This window comes from Cydia fagiglandana, chromosome 4 (assembly GCF_963556715.1).
Source record: "Cydia fagiglandana chromosome 4, ilCydFagi1.1, whole genome shotgun sequence".
Classification (NCBI taxonomy): domain Eukaryota; kingdom Metazoa; phylum Arthropoda; class Insecta; order Lepidoptera; family Tortricidae; genus Cydia; species Cydia fagiglandana.
The window spans coordinates 16520896-16541717 of NC_085935.1; the positions used below are offsets into that span (position 1 = coordinate 16520896).

The following is a 20822-nucleotide window of genomic DNA, read 5'->3' on the forward strand; positions in this document are numbered from 1 at the left end:
CTGCCTTTATGATTTACGAGTTGAATATTTTAGCTACTAAGTTTAACGTAAACAGATACCTATCCTCCAGCCCAGCTACAGCCAGAATCAACATAAATCATAATCAACATCAGCAGATTAAACTAATTCTCCAGTTTAATCATTTTAGTCTCGTATGTACATTGATTTAACTTCGATTTGAATATCAATACATCAGTATTCATCCGCAGAATATGATTATATATAATGTGCGTAGTATCTATATTGTTTTGATTCCAACGAAGTTTGAAATATTTTAATATCTTCAAAGCTCACGGGAAATTTGTAAATAGTTAAATTTATTTTACACGCACAAAAATATTTCACCATAACGGATTATACCAACCTCAATGCGTCCTTCTCGCACCAATACCAATATATATTTGTCTAGTATATAGGTAGATAAAATTAAATGACATAGGTACTTACATAGATAATATTTATTTCATACGGTGCCTCTGCGGCCGACGGCTCATCAAACATTACGATATCTCCTAAGTAAACAGAGGCAACTGCAAAATCGGGATTTTTCGGTTCAAAGGTAGAACGGGACGTAACTTCCTACCCACTTATCGGGTGGGAAGTGTCTCGTGGTCTCATCCTATACTAGCATGGCTATACGGAGCTAAGTATGGTTTGTTTAGAAGAATTTCGGTTTCTTATTTTGTATCAGTAGTAATATTCATATAATTTAATTCAAAGATCAACCACAAATACCTTACCCTTACACGAAACAGCAGATATTTCCGAAGAAAACTACAGTGGGATGTACCCCTACATTTATTACAAGAAAGACAGTGGTAAAAACCAAACATCAAAGATGTGATATCTGGACTAATATAGCCCTAATGGGTCGCTTGGTTAGTTAGTGTACTTGGACACTCCACTACTAAATAGGGCAGAGGTCACACGAGACCCGCCGTTCTCATCCATTATTCAGAATTTTGTCGTTCTTGCCGCCATGGGTAGGTATCCTACTCAATTTGAGTTAATGGAGATTAAGTGTTTATTGAAGTTTACCTCTCTCGGCGCGGCCGAATCGATGTTGTTTGTCATGTCGCAATTTGCGATGGTCGAGTCAAGATGCCCTTAAATGTAAAGACGGTTGAGAAACTTTGTAGAAATCAAAGGAATACTTCAAACGAGCTGCTCGTGATTTTGATAGATTTTAAAAACTTAACATCAAAGGTGAGAAACTTCGCTTGCCTTGTTGAAGTTGTTTCGTCTTATCTTAGATAACTTCCATAGCGAAGTACGATTACTGTGTTTTGTGTTCGTACAAAATTTATCCAAAAAGTCTTTTAATGTTGCTCTGTGTCGGGCCGGCGTAACAAAAATAATAAATTTAAATTAAGCGCTCGACTTCCATTTTCTCAGATGGTTCGAGATAAAAGACTGTAAGCTTTTATATGTCTATATTATTTTAGTTCCCGGATGCCGCCGGTTCACTTTTCCTTGAATCGGAGAAAAAGTTTTGATGGAAGGAAAACATAAGTTGGTTAAATATATTTGACTTAATTTATGTATCTAAAAATATCAACTATAAAATGACGTAGGTATTCGTTCTAAGAAAATACCGAGGTGCTATCAATTGTCGACGAAGCTAATACCTATAGTTATCGGCAATAGAGGCGCCGCTGTAAGACTAATTGCAGCTTAAAGCCAATAGCTTTTCTAGGCTATTCTTGGGTCAAAACAAAGGGGCAGCTCGAGTGTAGGTAGTACCTATTTCAGAAGAACAATTAAATTTTACTCTCGATGCATTTGTAACGGAAAACAATTCAGGCCCTGCTCAAATGGTCGGCATGATGATAATAAATCCTAGTTTAAGAAAATAATGTTGCATAAATATATTCACATGTAAATACATATGTACCAACTTATGTAGATGCCTACTTATTGACTGTTGTATCTATACATGCGCAAAGAAAAACGCAGTCATGGTACGTAAAACACTCTAACTAAACCTAATCAAAACAACAATAGCACTGCACACCTTGTAGAATTTAGATTTGAAACATGTCAGGTTTGACACAATAGCAAAACTAATATGTAATACCATGATGCACTGTTATAAAATAAATTTGAATTGTATTCGACTAGATGTCGCCCCTGATTAGACGTATTTGCTTAGGGAACGGTGAAATTTGAGTTAGATCTTCGATATGCACAGCACGATTCACTGCCAAAGCCGTGACCCTCGAGTCGCACAAATCACTGCCTGCTATCTCTACGGTTTACAGCAGTAACGCTGTGTGTGAATTAATCCGGCGTGTTACTTATTACAGTTATTACTAAGTACTTATGTATGTACTGTACAAAAATTATACCAAATAGTTCGCAGCAATATCTTAGACCATAGACCGTTCACCAAAGTAGGTACGTCAATTTACTGACATGAACACAACAAAGTTATATTGTCCATAACTACCATACGGTGCAACAGTTATTTGAGCAGCAAACGAGGTGTTAGGAATGATCTGGAAACAACTTTATTGTGAAGAGTAAGTGCGTGTAAAGAGCATTTTTCACCATTCTGCTGCATAATTATTGTAGCTACCCCTCAAATGGACCCAATTTCTTTCGGTACCCTCCAAAGCAGTATCAACGACGAAGTAGTACCTATATTCGGTCGCTAATTCCAGAAAGCAACAACAGTATAATAATGCCTTGATATTTAGTCAAATGTTTGATAAGCAAACAGTAAAGTTTGACACAGACAGTCGGCAGATTATGCAAATCACACGATTACCTGCCCAAGGCGCGACCCGCTCGAGCACAAATCACTCCACGTTAGCCCTCCGGATTACTGCGGTAACGCTGTCGAGGATTAGCCGGGCTTCTTACAGTGCCCGCTTTACTACCGCAATTAGGCCCTCTAGTCTATTTCAGATAGTAACTTTCATTTTAGGATGTGACTCTGTACTTTTAGAGCTAATCTCTCTCCGCCTAGCCTTATCCCATCATTACTTCTAGAATTGATGGTAGAAATAAAGCGATGTACTAAAGTAATATCCTACAAACGTATTTGAACTTTAAAACACCCAGCTCCCAGCACTAAAATGCACTGCGCATCAAATGAAAGTCATATCATATCTATGTCAAATCAAGTTGCAATTTTCCAATCCTGAATTCCACTCCAAACTGCTAATCTGATTATAATATACCTATTACATATTTAGGTATAATGATATGATAAAACAGAACAGACTAATCAGCCCCATTACTTGCAATACCCGCGCGTAGTGCACACTATAGGTCACGCAAGCAATAGGTAGACCTATTGCTGACTGCTGAGTGATAATACGGAAAACAGTGAGTACCTACTCACTCACTGCAGCATTCATTAAGGATTACGAGTAGATCCGGGGCGCCTGGTTGCGTTCTGTGTTCAACTCTATTGGTGCAATTAGAACCACTGCTCAGCTGCGGATAACGACTCTCCTAATGACGCGGAGGTTTTTTTGCATGTCTTCGTATAGTACCTAGGGGTTGTGCACAAATCACGCGAGGTGTTTTCGGCTACTTTTTTACCCCCCCTCCCCCTTGGTGATATTTGGTGAGGTTTTTAGCTAGCCCCCCTCCCCCACACAAACTCACATGTATTTTTTTTTTCATTCGACCTAATTTTAAGATAAATAGTATTGTATATAGAAAAACTTGTTTATTTTTCTATTTTCGTTAAATAGGCTCGCAAATTTGAAGTGCAGAATGAAGATTTATGTTTAACGAAACCGAGAAAAAGTACCTACTCATGTGGTAGGTATTTTTTTCTTAGTTTCGTTCACTGTAGAAAAATACACGCGAGGTTTCCTTATACCCCCCCTCCCCAACGTGATCTATCATGAGCCCTACTAGAGCATGTTTATGTACCTATAAGTAGGAAGACGATATCTTTCATACCTAGATATAGTTATCGTGGTATATGTTGTTTTTAATTACATAATTCCTACAGTAATTGTCGATTAGATACAGCAAATAGTTTTTTGGTATAGAATTATTAGGTAGGTGTGCGGTAGATGCGGTGGTAAAATGCACCAATGGAACCAATTCAAAAGTTCTTCAGAATATTTCCTATTGCAAAGACGGTAGAATAGGTACAGAGAGCCAACATCTCTCCGAAGGCTGAGAGGTTCCAAACTGACTGTGAGATCGGGATCACCCACAATACGAACTGCCGCCGACGTTGGATGGAGTCAGTGAAACGGTACAATACAACGGTACAACAGTGAAATTATACAGTTTTGCTGATATTTATTTTGAAAAACTTTTCCGACTTAGATTTAGAAAACAAACTACACCTACTTACTATGCGGGCATCCATGTTTCATGTGGTGTACGCCCGCCGACGGGCCCGCTCGAGATACCTCGACTGCCGAGAATTTATCGAGTTGCGGAATGCAGCGCGTAAGTGCCCCAATAATTGGGTTGGCGGTGTCGAGCCACGAGCCGAGCCGGTGCAGCGGTATTGATCTAGCGTTTAGACTTCCGCAGGGTTCGCATTCATTTAGCTTACCGATTGGTTGGTTTCGGGGTTTTGTAAATAGATGTAGCTTTATGAGTGTGGTTTTTAACCCCGCACGACGCAAAATGAGGGGTGTTATAAGTTTGACATCTACATGTGTGGCTGTATGCGGCGCCGTAGCTCCTCAACGCCCTCTTAAATTGGTTAACCCGATTTTGATGTTTTTTTTGAGTATGTCTAGCTGCGGTTTTTATAAATGTATTATTAAAATTGGTTCATCCTTTTCATTAGGTACGTTGGAGTAATTTATATATTTTAATTTCAATATAATTTATTCCTGTAATATAATATAATAACATCGCCAATTCTGTACCAACATATGACTGCATGGTCACAATGAAATGATTCCATGAATATTAATTCGAATAATTTACATTCTTATGGGCTGTAAAGTAATGTTATTGCACTTTGAATAGAAGCAATTGGTAAAATAAACATGTCATATTTATTATTTATTATCATAAGTTGATTTGTAACAATAAAGACGACGAAGAAAAAACATGCAACAAATATTAAGACTTCCTTTCTATCATAACAATTAACTTTTATTAAATTCTGACTAATAAATCAGGACTTATCGTATGAAAATTTTAATTTCGTCGATCCAATATACAAATGAGACGGCTGAACAATTCATTATGTTCGTAAGCGATTGTTTGTTCATTCAGTTGCCTCTACTTGACTTTCAGAGAGTTTCTGAATTGAAATTCTAATAAAATGCGAAGTCAGTCGGGCGGAAATTAAAAACAGAAAAAGGAGAGGAAAGATTTAATTAGCGGCGATCAACAGAGCGCCCTCTTCCATCCGCAATAATACAGTTAGTTATAGAAACGGCTATTCAACGTCAGCCTTGTTTTTTATCCTTCGTCGTTTTTAAAGCGGTTCTTAGCAATTTATCGGATATTCCTGACGGACCATAACCGTGGCCGTGGTCTTTTTATTTTAATTTTAAGATACAATTAAACTCTTTTCGATAAAAAACGTCAATTAATCAGGTTTTAATTTAATTTAATTATTGATAAGAAAAGTAGGTTAGCCTTTATTTATAGCGTGGATATATTTTTTGTACTTGTGACATGCTTTAGCATTTAAGCCCACGCTTTTAAACGAGCTTAAGACTATACTAAATCGCATCACATTACCGTAAATGCCTCTTTCAAAGGCAATTCAAAAGATTATGTCATTTTATTTCATCCTTTGAAAAGGCTAGCGCGAAAGGGTAATAAATTGTAATAAAAGAAGGAACCGGATCCAGCTTCAAAACGTTTAGCAAATTGTGGCATTGTAAATCACTCTTTGTTATTTTCCCAAAGACGGAATAGCTTGTAACTTTGTTATTTATAATTATCAATTTTAATTTAAATATTTAATGTAAATGTTTACAATCTACATGGTAAATAGGTCCGTTTAAATCTGGCTGGCATGAAAGCCTATCACAATAAAGCCCATGTAGTTAAATTTAAATCCTGTTTAGAGACCCTCGTCAGTGTCTCTTGCTCCTTATTAGGGATACCAGTCTTCGTATTCTCGTGCAAGAAATGATGTAATTATTTATGGGGATCCTAACTTGCTATTGTATTAGAGACAAAGGATTAAATTATGTCAATAGATAGGTAACGAGCAACTTAGGCGGACCGCATTTCTCTTACATGTGCTTAGACATAATAATTATTATTAGGGTACCTACACCTAAATAATAAAGCAAATTTCCTCACTCTGCGGCCCTGACCACCGGCAGCTTGGGCCCTGCCCCGCTGCCGGCGGCACCCTAGGTTAGGTTTTTTATAATGTGTTTATATGTATTTTTTATTGTTTTGTAAGTGTTTTTATATTTTACTTTTATATTCATATTATAATTAACCTAACTTAAGACGAAAAATGAATAAAGAGAAAGCAAATTTAAACATTAAATAAACAACAAACTTTAAATTGTAGTCAAAATATGTTTAGACATAAAATGATTTACTACGAAATTTAAGAAAAAATACAAGCGATACGCTTCAAACAATTAAGGCTTGTAAATAAGTTCTTTTCGCATGCGAATAACGCAAAAAATCAAATTGAGGATAATATAATATTGATAATATTTTATTTTGGTGTGTGTATTTTATTATATTTACGGATAAACAATTCGTAACGTTAAATAAAAAATAAAATAAAAAGTAAAATTATTTAAAAACTAGATTGTTTATTCTATTAATTTGTCTGAATGTACATAGGTAAGTATGCCTACTCGTATTTGTACTCACGATGACTTATCTTTAGGTAAATAATAATGCCGATCTAATCTACCATATATAGGTACCATATCATCGGGTGACAAGCAAAAGTCACTAAGTACTATCAAAAAATTAAAGTAACAATGCAATTTATTACACTTGTAACACGGTTTATTATCCAATAATTTCAATGGTGTTAATTAGTGACTTTTGCTTGTCACCCGACGATATGGTATGTGCTCAATACCGAGGGTAGCAAGATCGAATTATTATATGAATCAATAGATTGTCCCGACCTCAATGCTAGTGGCACAACTTAGGTATTTTATTTTGCAAGCTGTGTCTCTTTCGAATTCTAACTCAATTTATATATTCAAAATATTGAGTTTGCGACGATATGACTTTTTACAATAGACGGTCACTAATCTTTTTCAGGCTTCTCTTTGAAAAAGGATCTCGTTAAAAGTTCTTTAACTTAACAAATGTCTACAACTCCCTGAAAAGTATTATAAATCTATTTTAGTTATGTAATTCTTTCGTAGAAATGCCGACTTGTTCGGTTCGTGTGTAGTCTTCTCGGTGTGGATTGGATCCTTCAAAGTTTTTATCTTACTTGGAAGCAGAACGATTAGAAGTTTTAAGATTGATGAATCTCCTTGCCTTGAAAGTATTTTACTAAGACTTTTTTCACGATAGCAGGGTTGAAATTTACTGACTAAAGTTTAATTACGGCATAATCTGAAGACCCTGTTCTTCATCGTTTAATAGGTTCCGTCGTAAAAGGCTTGTTTTGGTATAAGAGATAGAGTGTTATGACGGAAAATGATGTGCTTACTCAGCTGATTTTTATGACGGTCGCCGGTAAACAAAAATGGTGGATAAAGCCGATTACGTAAGTAGATAAAAATATTAAAAGGGTTACACCGCTCTTCTGAAACTTCTACATATAACCTTTGGAAACTTCGTTTAAATGCTTATATATGTGTAGATATTATCACTACTCGAACACAAAGTACTTAATTCTCAATTTGCAAGCCAAAGTTTGCCTTCGGTACACAGACGACAATAATTACCAAAGCACCGCATATAATCGTAATATACAACTGCTATGCAAATTTTACGGTTTGCCCGCGGTACAAATGTGACCGCACTTCGACCCCAGCCTATTACGGATTACCAACATAATGTATGCGAACGACTATCGGTCCAGCCTGTAGGTGCGGTGGTTTGTACGTGGTTATGTACATTTGGGGTGGAAGAATTATCCATCATAAATTGCCAGACAGAATAAAGTCAGCAATCCTGTGAGAGAGTACATTTTTGAAATCCAACCAACGTTGAATAACACAAAGTGGTTTGGTAAAATCGGGATCAGAAAATGATGTCCGATTTTTCTATTTAGGTACTTATACATCCATTTATTCAACTTTACTAAGAAATCTGTTAGCAATTGATATGTAGTAAAGCAAAGAGAATGCAATATTGTGGCGGAAACTATGCGGAAACGTCTGAACGCTATTCACCAAAGCTACACAACTTCAAAATTTATATCCAAAAGCACATGCCAGTAGTTTGTAATTAAGTGCCTTCCCTTTGATACTGTTCAGTCATTTTGGGGAATTGCTTGTGCTCCAACGATGTCTTAGATACGTTACACGTAAGTACCTACATGCTTCAAGGCAATATAAAGTAGTAGGTGACGGACATGTACGTAGGTGTTTTAATTGTGGGAAAAATGTGACAGAAATGCTATCAGGGGGCCGATTTTTACCATATTATGCTTTACAAGTAATCTAGTACCTACTGATACGTCTAAGTAGTATGTATATCGCTCGTAAATATGTATGTATGTGTAGTATGGTTGACTGGTAGAAAATGCCATTTGGCATTAAGTCCGCCATTTGTACACTGTTGTATATATTTTGTGCAATAAAGTTTAAATAAATAAATAAATAGGCCAAATATAAGCCCTGCCACTTACACATGCCTACCAATGTGATTCGAGTACTAATTATAGTACTAATTGACCTAAGCGCCACCCTACTAAACTGGAATGGTCTGATAATTATTGACTATTCACAGAACACTCACTCGAGAAGTTAATAGTAACGTTTATTGCGGAGATTGAACAGATTGGAATGTAAAAGCTATTAGTTTAGACAAATAGGTGCTGTAAACTTAGTTCAAGGTTCATTTCTAAATGTAGATATAGTGGTTTCAATTACAGAAAACCTTGATGCGTAATAGTACATTTCGATGCTAGTGCGGAAGGTATGTCATTACTTTACGAGTACCGAGATATCTTGACTCGGGACGAGTGAAGAATGACATTTCCGCACGTGTATCGAACGACGTTTTTTAATACAGTTGCGAAAAAATAAGAAAAACATTGTTAATCGTACACTAAACAAAACTGGTAACAGTGACAGCTCGGTTAGACGTCGTCTTTAAGTATATTATATCTATGGGCGTTTAGCAGCTATTCCGTTCCATTCAGTCAACTTATTAAGAACGGAATTTTCAATATTGAATATTAAAAAATAAACGTGTTATAATGATGAAGAGGTAAGTAATTAAATATGAAATATGTAATATTTTTCGTATTCTTACATTAACGGTAGGTTTTTATGCTGATTACGACGTTTAAAGGAAACTAATATTAACACTCATCAATAAGTAGTCGTGAATTGGAACAAGTATAAATTTAAAAAAATTGGAAAAGTAAAAAGCACTAGTTCGAGATAACCAACTTTCCGCACGCTAAACAGCTACGTAAAGTAGCACTTTTTGAGCAACTGTATTAAAAAATATTTTTTAATACAGTTGCTCAAAAAGTGCTACTTTACGTAGCTGTTTAGCGTGCGGAAAGTTGGTTATCTCGATATCTCGGTACTCGTGAAGTAATGACATAGGTACCTTCCGCACTAGCATCGAAATGTACTATTAACAACTTACCTAACTTAGAAACAACTATTTTACTGTCACGATTTTTACACATTATTACTATTATTTACTAAACAGTATTTCGTCGAGTATAATTAAGTTTTAAAATTTATCACCGACGTTTCCACTTTTCCAACTTTGAAAAGGCATAAAAATATTTGTCTAGCTTAGACTTCATCAGCTCAGAATTCTCGATGATCCGCTGTTTGAAATTTACGCTTCAGCATGTAATTGATATCACTTAGAGCCGTCGTGCGAGCGTGTTAGACGCGTGCGGTCTGGAGCAGCGTTAGCAAAAACGACGTATATGCAGTGAAATTCTCACGTATACGAGCTCTTTTTAAATGATCGAATATAGCCACTGCTGTCGTGAGCAATTTAGATGGCTCTTAGTGCCGCGCCACTCCGTCACGGCGGGCGACGACGTCTCGCGTCCAACCGCCGTGACGACGCGGTCATGACGAGTAATCGCGTCGTGTAAGTGCGGGGAAACGCTTAATATCTTTAATGGATGCTTGCTAAATACGCATGTTAAGGTGGTATTGCTGATACAGACATGAAATGTGTTGCGGTTAATGTTATTTGCCGCAGAGATATTACTCAGTGTTATAACAAATTAATTAAGCTAATACATGTGACTGGATTAAGTATAATAATTAATAAAAATGAATGTGCCGATATGCATTGAACTGATGTTGATTTGAGACTTGAGGATGAACAATTAAGAGCCCATCAACGTGCACACTAGCGCCACTGCTAAATAATCGTGATTATTTAAATTTAAAGACAGGTATTTATAAATAGGGGCCGCTACGGACTGTATTGTGTATTTAAGTACCTTTTGAATACATCAAACTACTTTTTATGTTGCTGGATTTGTCAATCTATGCCTCCAAATTAAAAATGGCCGTTTTTGTTTTGAGTTCCTGAATCGACGAATCCAGAAACATAAAAACTAGTTTGATGTATTGAAAAAGACTGTCGTTAAATTTAAATAATCACGATTATTTAGCAGTGGCGCTAGTGTGCACGTTGAAGGACTCTTAACAATTAATATATGCTATTTTTTTATTAAAATTGCACAACGATTAATAAATACAAAAGAAAATATACACTTTTATTAATAAATAAATAGTTACTTATAGATAGGAGTAAACTTGATAAGTTGGCTCCAGAAGGGTCCGTCTAACAAGCTCTGAATGACTATGCAGTATACTCGACTGGAAAAAGAAACACATGAGATATTTCGGGTTTCCTGTTTCGCAGGGCGCTGCCGTTTTATCACACGGGAAGGGTCCAAAGACGCACATTTAGAAAATAAAACGAACTCGTTTTTTTCCCCGTTTCCTTTTACAGTAAGTACCTTAGTATTGTGTACTTACATACGAGAATTTATAGGTCATTAGAAAAAAACAAAATGTAATTTTAAAAGGTAATGTAACAATGTTTTTTTGTTCGGGAACGGGGTAACCGCGTATCATATTTATTTTTAAATAAAACATTTCGTAAGTCAGATGGTTTTGATACTTTTGATAGACTTTGTTTGTACGAGTTAAGTACTATGCATACCTAATAGTTGTCTCTTTAGGTATTTAAATAAAAGTTAACAAACAATTTGTATATTTTCGGGTAGTTATAACATTTAAGGTTAACGAACCAAATACAAAACCGCCTGGATCAGTCATTGAACTAACTGACTTTAACCTACATTATTTGATCATGTAATGTTTTCATATACGCTCAGCAGGCTTAGGGAGCCATTTGAGGGTAGATTTTGTTTACTTTATTTAAATACCTAAAGATGCAGACTTATAAATCCAGAAAGGGTTCGGGACAGCAATATGTTGTTAGTATATTACACAGTCTCCGAAAAATAATCCTTTTAATAATATTTTCTGTGTAAAAATCTCAATCATCAAGATCATATTTTCTCCAAAAAAACGAAGTGACATTATCAGTGATCCGCATAGCAAAGTGCCTGGCAAGAATGGCAGTTAATCAAGATGATGTCTGCTAAGCGCCATTAGCGGCTACTTTTTGTACTAAATTCTTCAGACGGGGTGTGGTCGCGACACTCCTGGAATACTTGCCAAGATTTAGGGAAATTAAACATTCCGTTAGAGTGTTTGTTAGAATACTTGTAGGAAAATTTGAATAACGAACGACTTTAAGAAAGTTTACTAAACAGTTTTTATGTTAGAATCGGAAATTTGATAGTAAACACGTAACGGTCACGTTAACTCAGTTTCATAAGTTTAGTTTTTTGTGGTCTCTTGCCAACATGAGATGATATAATAATATCATATCATATCTATCATATTATGATTATTTTATTATGAAACAAATGGATTCACTATATAGACGGGCAGTTATTATTAAGCCAGCTACTTAACCGTGTTAACACTATAAACGATACCACCACCTGGTTAACACACGGTTACCAGAATTATCGAGACAAACTCACTGCGACTTAGGTACCACGCATTAAAACTGTAGATAATAAGCGACAATTGAAACTCATTAAATAATTTACTATATTCTCGCGAAATCAATCCCAAGTTCGTCACGGTCGTTGTGCAAGTCTCTGTTTCAAATCCAATATTGTTGTCATAAAATGCTTAATCTAGAATTGTGGACACGTTTTATGATCTTTCGAAAATAAAGCGTTTATTACGAGAGCAATGAAGAGAGTGCTTTTGTAAGATGACTTAAACTTTTCCACTTGATTTGAGATGTTTCCGGGATTCAAATGCGATGAATTAAAATACGACTCATTTTCTGTCAATGTAATTTGAAGAGCTCTTAAAGAGAATAAAAAACAATTTAGGTGTCCTTCCCGATAGCCCATTATGAATTCTTATTCCTACATCTAAGTATGCTTGTATTTACTTACCTTAACCTAATTTCATTTGAGTTCTTATAGAATAGAATAGAATTGATTTATTCCTAAGCACAAACAATCGATACAATACATTATTTAAAAGAATACACAAAATAAAATTAAAGTGCCACGAAATGGCCCCATCTCAGCATGTTGCTGGTGGCTTCTATCGTGTTTTAATTAATGTGCGTGGTAATAATAGATTATGTCGTTGTGTCAAAATGCAATAAAAGAAATTAAAACACCCGTAATATAATAATGACAGGTGGGTAATACCCACGTAATACAATACCACCAACTACTCGAACACACGTTAGGTAAAAATCGTAATACATACCTACTTAAATGTAAGATTTCAAAAACAAAACAAATAAACCCTGTAAATTAAATAATTTGTCATAAAAAACTGAATTGTTATTGCCGAGAGTAGAGGATTTAAAGTATAAGCGGTTTAAATCAGTTTTATGCCATCGGAAGTCTAGCAGGTTTAAAAGACGCCGCAGAGGCTCATAATTGCCTCTATCCATAAGCCGTCTTATGGAAGCCAGCAGGATGTTTACCCGGGCGGGCCTGTTTGCCTCCTCGGTCACAAATATTGACACAAACACCGACTTATGAGCTAAAATCAACTGCCGTACTTCACTATTATTATTACGAATAGTACTAGTTCATTTTAGCAATGCATTGTGAAATTTTTTTATGTAACCAAAACTACAGTAGGTACCTATACCTACCTTAAACCTATTTACTGGAACGGACGCAAAAAGAGCTTGAAGGAAAAGGTACAACCGTACTCGGTTGGAGCCCTGCCAGCTATCTAACGAATTCTTGAACGCCTCTCCACAAATTTAATTTTGAACGGATTCGAAAAAAAGACAAATCAAATATTTCTTTTGTATATAATGAATAATTCTCCTGTCGTTTTGGAGCTCCGCAGCTAAATAGCAATGTCCGGCTATCTGTATATCTAACAAGCATTATATGGCATTACTCAGAAACTAGGAGCTGCATAATCAAGTAAAAGCCTGACCAGTAATACCTATATGAAGTATATGATCACGCGCTATGTTGCGGAATTTCATTGGAACAATTTTTTTCCTTCTATAAGTACTGAACTGTCACTACAGGGCGAAATCTGGGTCGTGATTCAAACCTATTGTACTTAACTCGGTAAATTAACGCGATGTTAGGTATAAAGTTAATTTTTAAATAATTGCAGCTATTCATTAATTAATCAACAATTTAAGTATCCCAGTAAGTACACAAATTATGGTTACCTTACAATTACTGTTAAAACCTATTTAATAAACAACTGATTAGATGAGTAAGAAATGTCAACCGTCACTGTTATGACAAAGTCAAAACTTTAAAATAAATAAAATCATTCAAAGATTGTACATTGAGTTCATTAATTCTGGTAATTTTAAAGATAATTAAGCAGAAAGATGCCCGCGGCATATCCGTTTTCAAATGTTGAGCGGTCTGACATGGTAATGTTTTATTACCAAGCACGTCGTGCTACCACTGCTCGGGATTTATTTCACCAACGTTACGTTATCGATTGATATGTTGAGAAAAGTGGTGCCTGAATTACTGCGAGAAGTGCCGGAACATTACTTGCATAACCTACACTATCAACACGATGGTGCTCCGGCTCATTTTGAACACCGAGTACGCAATTACCTCGATGAACAGTTCCCCGGGACGTTGGATTGGCCGAGGCGGCGGCGGACCCGTGGCAAGGCCTCCTCGTAGTCCCGACCTGACGCCCTTGGATTTTTTCTCTGGGGCGAAATCAAAAGATTGGTGTACCATCGAAGAGCTTTGTCAGCGAGATATTGGGGCATTTGAAAGTGTGAAAATGAATCACTTTGCTCTCGGCAGATTAAAAGATAACCTAAGATGACGAGCCGAATTGTGTCGACAGTAAAACGGATCACACTTTGAGCAGCTCCTGAAGTATGTTTAAGTTGTGATCGTATTTGTTAAAAGCTTGTGGAGTCTCCGTCCCAGTGCTTGTAAATAATTTTAATAAAGTCTTTAAATTATTTTTAAACTTTTTAATTGCTTTTACACTGAATGTAAAACCGAAGATAAGTGTTATCAGTTAATTATCGTAAGTTACCACTACTTTCTTTTCGAGATTCTAGATGTTTGTCTTGTCAAGTTGTAGGGTGACCATGACCCTAAATAAGAAATTATTTTGTATTTTATTTTTGTATGTGCAAAAAAAATACAAATTAATGCACTCTAATCTACAGTGTTGTGTTCCTAATTAAGTGGCAAGTCTTATTTTTCTTTCTTGCTACACGACCCAGATTTCACCCTGTATAAAGATAAATGACAACAGCGCCCTCTTGAGAATGATCATATTAATATTATATTCAGGCTTTACCTAGATAATATCAATGAATTTGAGATAGATGTGTTTTCTGTATTGCCCGGTACCCACCTATTTATTGAGCTTCTTGTATTTAGGTACGGAACACTCCAAAGTGCGTTTGCCAAAAAACATTTATCCGAAGTTTATAATGTTTCAAAAGTTTGTAACTACGTATTGAGATCGAGGTTACGTTAAACGCTTTTATTTATATTTATAAAAATAAGTTGAGATGTTAAGAAGGCTGCTTGAGATTCGTCAGTAATTGCTCTTTGCTTATTCAAATGAAATTAAAATTAATTATGTCAATTACGCTCTCATTCCTTCAATTTACTTAGACAGGGTTTTTTCTTTCAGAGAGGAAATTTAGATTTATTATCATTTTAGATTTTTTATTGCCCAAATAAAACAAAATTGTGTTTTAAAAAACAGTTTAATCTCACGGGAAAAGAATCGCGTAACATCTTCCAAAAAAATAATTCATTTAGTTAATTGTCACAGGCTACACAGGCTCAAATTTGACATTAGGTACGTTCACTATAAATCGTTGGCTATAAAAGCACCTACATAGAAAAAATACTGTATAAAGTAGAAAGAAGTAAAACACTGTCGGCAGTGACCAGTTTGCAGTCGCTGTTTACTTAAAAAAGTATACAAACGGATATTTGCTTTCGGGACATTCCGTACGTGGAGTTGGAAATTGTTCGATGCAGTTGCAATGTCTGTAATGTGTGTTTTAGTTGAAATTCAACCGACACCATCGTGCCTTTTTGAATTTTTGTCTGTTTGCTTAGAATTCGTAGGTTATATCTGCTGCAAAAACTCCTTATTACATAGAATTACTTAATATAGAAACCAATATACTTAATAATACTCGTAAAACATGTAAAAATTATAACACATGTGTACATTTTAAATAGGAGATAATAAAACTAAATTGTTAATCTCTTCATTAGTCCATTCGTATGTTTGCCTCTCTATCCTTCTTTCATATTTGAGGGAAAGGGTGACAAAAAGATAAACAAATGAAATAGTTCCCGATAGCATTGATTACTTACTTAGAAATTGAAAAGAAATTCGTTATTGATTGACCTTGACTGACACTGCTTTGTACAACAACGCCGAGTACAGTAAAATATGGGTGTAGCCAACTTATTCAAAAATATGTCCCATAGTTCTTAATCCGCTGACATAAGAGCTATGGGACATATTTTTGAGATGATTTGTGCGCCCATATTTTTACAGTTGACTGTAAGTACCGCGACTGAAGACTCCTCGCTCGCCCCAAATGTATGAAATGATCTTATTTTCTACCGCGCAAACGTGGAAACAATTCGCCCGCATTTCAAATAAAATTTACGCTCTTTTTACGTGACAACGGTGCTATAAATTCATTTTGGAATGAGGACGTAATTTTGGCGACTGGGAACACGTAATGGTAGCGTTGCTACTAGTTAATGAGTAGGAACATTAATAAATGGGTACTTAATTACATATTACATAGTAACTGAGGATGTGAACTTGTGTACATTCGTAAATGGGGAACCCCCAAAATTTATTGTTTTTTTTTTCTATTTTTGTGTAAAAATCTTAATGCGGTTCACAGAATACAATACTTATCAAGTTTCAAGAGTATAATACTTATAGTTTCTGAAGAAAGTGGCTGTGACATACACGGACACACAGACGGACAGACATGAAGAATCTATAAGGGTTCCGTTTTTTGCCATTTAGCTACGGAACCCTAATAATCGCCGACGTTTCAAGGACGGTGTTGTACGCGTGGTGTCTGAGAAGACCAAAAGACAATAAATGTAATTTAGTAACATTAATGGCGTTGTTCAATCCCCATACTTAGTGTGCCCCCCCCCCCCCCCCATTACCATGCAAACTTCCACCGAAAATTAGTTTGAGCGAGATCTGGTAAGTAGTTTTTTTTTAATACGTCATAAATCGTAGACCGCAATTTTATTATGTTACTCGCTGGTACGGAACCCTTCATGGGCGAGTCCGACTCGCACTTGGCCGCTTTTTATAATTTAATAATGTGTAAAAATCATGAAAATGTAAATTCTATGTGGTGTATTGTTATCTACGTACATCAATTTTGCATATATATTCCTATCCCTTTTTAATATATATGCATGTGTAAGTTCCATGGGTAACCTCCATGTTGCGTGGAGAATTTGTATTTTATGGATGATCCCTATTCCGACCCAATTAAAATCATGAATAATTGATGCAAAATGAAGAGTAGACATACATACCGTGTTACGGTGTTACTCAGTTATTTATTCAAAAAGTGTATTTGGTAGGTATAATGTACCTTAAAAAGACAAACTGACTGCCGGATTCGAACTTTAAGATACGTCAATTAATAGATCTGCAAACGATGTGAATTAGATATGTCAGTGTCAAAAGTGACGTATTTGTTTGAAGAAACGTCACATTTGACACTGACATATGTAATCCATATCGTTTCCAGATCTATTAATTGACGTATCTTAAAGTTAGAATCGGGCCGTGAATCTTGGTATACATATACCTACCTAATAGCTGCCTTAAATTATACATATATGCCTATGACATGGAAAGCTAACATTATTTTAAAGTAAGCATCGAATGCTGTCTGCCGACTTCTTGTTGACTTTGTTGTACATATAATGTATATGTATAGAGTCTGTGCGAAAGGAGAAGAGTCATGGAACGTATAACTCTTCTCTTTCTGTACAGACTATATTGTTATCCATAGTTAAAACTAGTTTTCAGTAACGCCTTGGTGAAAACTAGTTTCAATTGGTTTTTTTTTAAACAAAGCGTTCCAACGCTTTTTTACGGTAGAACATAGATATTATATTATATACACGCTCAAGTCTCAGGGTTTCGATTAACGCCTACTAACGACATTACAACTCCATTACCTACTATATGTATGAAATTACCTTCTTCATTCCGACGCGCATAAACAGTTTTCCTTAAGATTTCACAGAATTTTGTTCAGATTCTTTAAGAAGTGCTTAAATGATGTTTTTTTTTACATATAATGTTGGCTTAGTTATGTTGCTCGTGTTTGATGTATCAGAATAGAAAGGAGGAAAATAATGAACTAGCTGAGTATCGAGGTGGTTTTAGAATAAATTATAAAAATCATGCACAGGCTTTTTTTGTATAAATTTGAGTAAAATGTCAAAGCCTGCGTTAGACATTCACTCGATATTTTTTTTGTTTACATTTTGTTGATGTTGAAGGTGTTCCACAATAGAAACTCGAAATACGGGATACGAAAAACAGTTTAATCTCGAAAGTTACAGACACCACGTGATTTTTATGCGAGAGCAGTATGTACGTGTGTCGCGCGCGGATAGACAAGCCGACTGACCCGTGGTCAAAGACAAAAACCGTTGGAACCTTGTCGCTGCGTCACACGTATATCTACCTCCAAATTTCAGCTTAAAACTAAAGTTGTACAAATTATCGGAGTACCACAATAAGAAACAAAATAAACCAAAAAACCCATTTTGAGCTCGTCGCTAACACGCCCCACCCCAGTGCTGGCTCAGCACTCATTAACCAAAGGGATTCTAGCGACGCGCGCCGCAGGCCGTTTAAGGACACCAGATTTGGTTTTTATTTCCACTAGCCTGATCCGACCATCCCTACCTGGGAAAACTTGCTGGACGACCGCTTTCGGCCACACATTGCGTGGTGCTCCTGGATCTACAACTAAAACTAAGTCTCCTACCTTGAGTGGAGTTTGCTCATGGTTCCATTTCCTTCTAGGAAGTAGCTCCGGTAAGTATTCCCTAACCCACCTCTGCCAATAGATATCGGCCAGCCTTTGACTGGTCCGCCATTGCTTCCGAAGGAACAAATCGGAATCGTCAAAGGCACCTAAAGCGGGGGTGTTAGGAGGAGAGTGGAGAAGGAAGTGGTTCGGCGTCAGAGCGCCGTCGCTACCCGGTTCCACGGAGACGTGGGTTAGCGGGCGGCTGTTGACGATGTTCTCCGCCTCCGCCATCAGAGTGCTGAGAACTTCGTCCTTCGGTGCCCGCTCTTTAAGGACAACGCTAAGGCTTTTCTTAACGCTGCGGATGAGGCGCTCCCACGCCCCACCCCAATGGGGACTCGCGGGAGGTATAAACTTCCAACACGAACCATTGGTCAATGCAAAGTCATTGACAGCTTTGTTGTCGAGTTCCTGCACAGATCGTTTCAACTCGGTATCAGCTCCCCGTAGGTTGGTACCGTTATCCGAGTAGAAACAGTCTGGCCATCCTCGACGCGACGCCATACGCCGTAACGCCATAATGAGGGAGTCGGTGGTGAGAGAATGTACGATCTCCAAATGGATCGCCCTTACCGTAAGGCAGGTAAATATTACCCCGTACCTCTTTTGGCGTCCTCTGCCGACCACCACCTCCATTGGGCCGAACAAGTCAAGGCCGCAATGTGTGAATGGCCTCTGGTGATGTGCCATTAGATCAGGAGGAGGAGGAACTTGCCACCTGCCGTCAGCGAAGGTCGTCGTGCGGTCCAACTGGGCTAAGGCGCGGACGTCATCGCTGTTCTGACGAGGCTTGTTACACACACCTAGAGAGTCAATAGAAAAATAACGTCTTACCTCCTCATGAAGGTCGTGGAGCGCGTCTTCGTGAGCGCTCGGGCTGGGCGCGCCTGCGCCCTCCGCCGCTATCAGCAGGTTCTGGGCGGCGCGGGTGCCCCGGCCGTGCTGGGCGCGCATCTTCCCATGGACGGACCAACCTAAGACAGTGCGCGTAGCGAACGGCTCAAAGGGTTTACCTTTACATATTTCTAACGGCATAATTAAATCATAATTATCCTGCCCAATTAAAACCTCAGGGTTACAAGAAATTACATTAGGTGACCATTTGTCTTTTAACTTTTGTAAGTGGGCAAATTTATTACAATCGATGGACCTAAAGTCCTGCTCAGCAATATGCAAATTATCTACAGCTCGTAAACTGATATTAAAATTCTCACTACCATTTAAACTAGATACATCGATAGACACAACTGTATAAGTACATTCTAAATCGCTATCTTTCCACGCTCCGGTCACTCGCATTGTCTCAGTGCGCCCGCGCAGCCCGGCGCGCTCGGCGAGCGATTTACTGATAAGACTGATACTACTTCCGTCATCTAAAAATGCACTTGACGTAAACACACCGTTAGGTCCGCGTATTTTTATCGGCACCACTTTTAAAAACACTTTTTGGTAATTTATATTTATAAAGGATACTGTTTCCTTAGTAGGGCTCGACTCAGCTGTTTCCTTTGTATCCGGAGATTCCGACGTAGCATCCTTATCCGTATCGCGATGTTGTACATAATGTAATAGTCGATGATGCGCCTCGCCACACCCATCCTTGTCACATGCGGGCGCGGGGCAGTTCTCGCGATCGTGGCATGACACTAGGCACTTGAAGCATACTCCGTGGCGCTTCACATGACGCCACCGGTCCTTTCTTAACGCCTTTTTGAACATCTTGCACTCAGTTAACTCATGTTTTGCACCGCGGCAAAATAAACACTTATTATTGTCACTGCGCGCCGTCGTCGCCGATTGTAATAAAACAGTTTGCTGGCGGTTAGCGTTATTACGAGTATTATCACTTTTGTTTCTCGAGTGATGTTGATAACTGTTGCGCTGATCCGTGACGTGAATGTTCGCTGTAGTAGTTATTTTTGTGAGGGGGCAGGTAGAGGAGCCTCACGGGGATGATGGGAATGAAAAGGCAGGATCCAGAGCGATGAGGGGTATTTATTATTTAAATAAAAAGGCACCTGTAACAATACAGGTTACGTGTTAACAGATAGGTATGTATAAAAATACTT

The 20822-nt window shown here is 37.2% G+C and overlaps 1 protein-coding gene across 1 annotated transcript; it reads right to left on the reverse strand.

Annotated features, from left to right (window-relative positions):
• Positions 1–18238: 18238 nt before the first annotated feature.
• Positions 18239–19437, reverse strand: LOC134664161 (uncharacterized). Its single transcript, XM_063520749.1, has one exon. It carries the CDS (start codon positions 19387–19389, stop codon positions 18523–18525), a length of 867 nt encoding a protein of 288 aa, XP_063376819.1. The 5' UTR covers positions 19390–19437; the 3' UTR covers positions 18239–18522.
• Positions 19438–20822: the final 1385 nt, after the last annotated feature.

What these genes read in the sequence shown, in the direction of transcription:
- LOC134664161 (XM_063520749.1), bottom strand. Translation starts at nt 19,389, where the DNA reads ATGGAGGTGGTGGTCGGCAGAGGACGCCAAAAGAGGTACGGGGTAATA.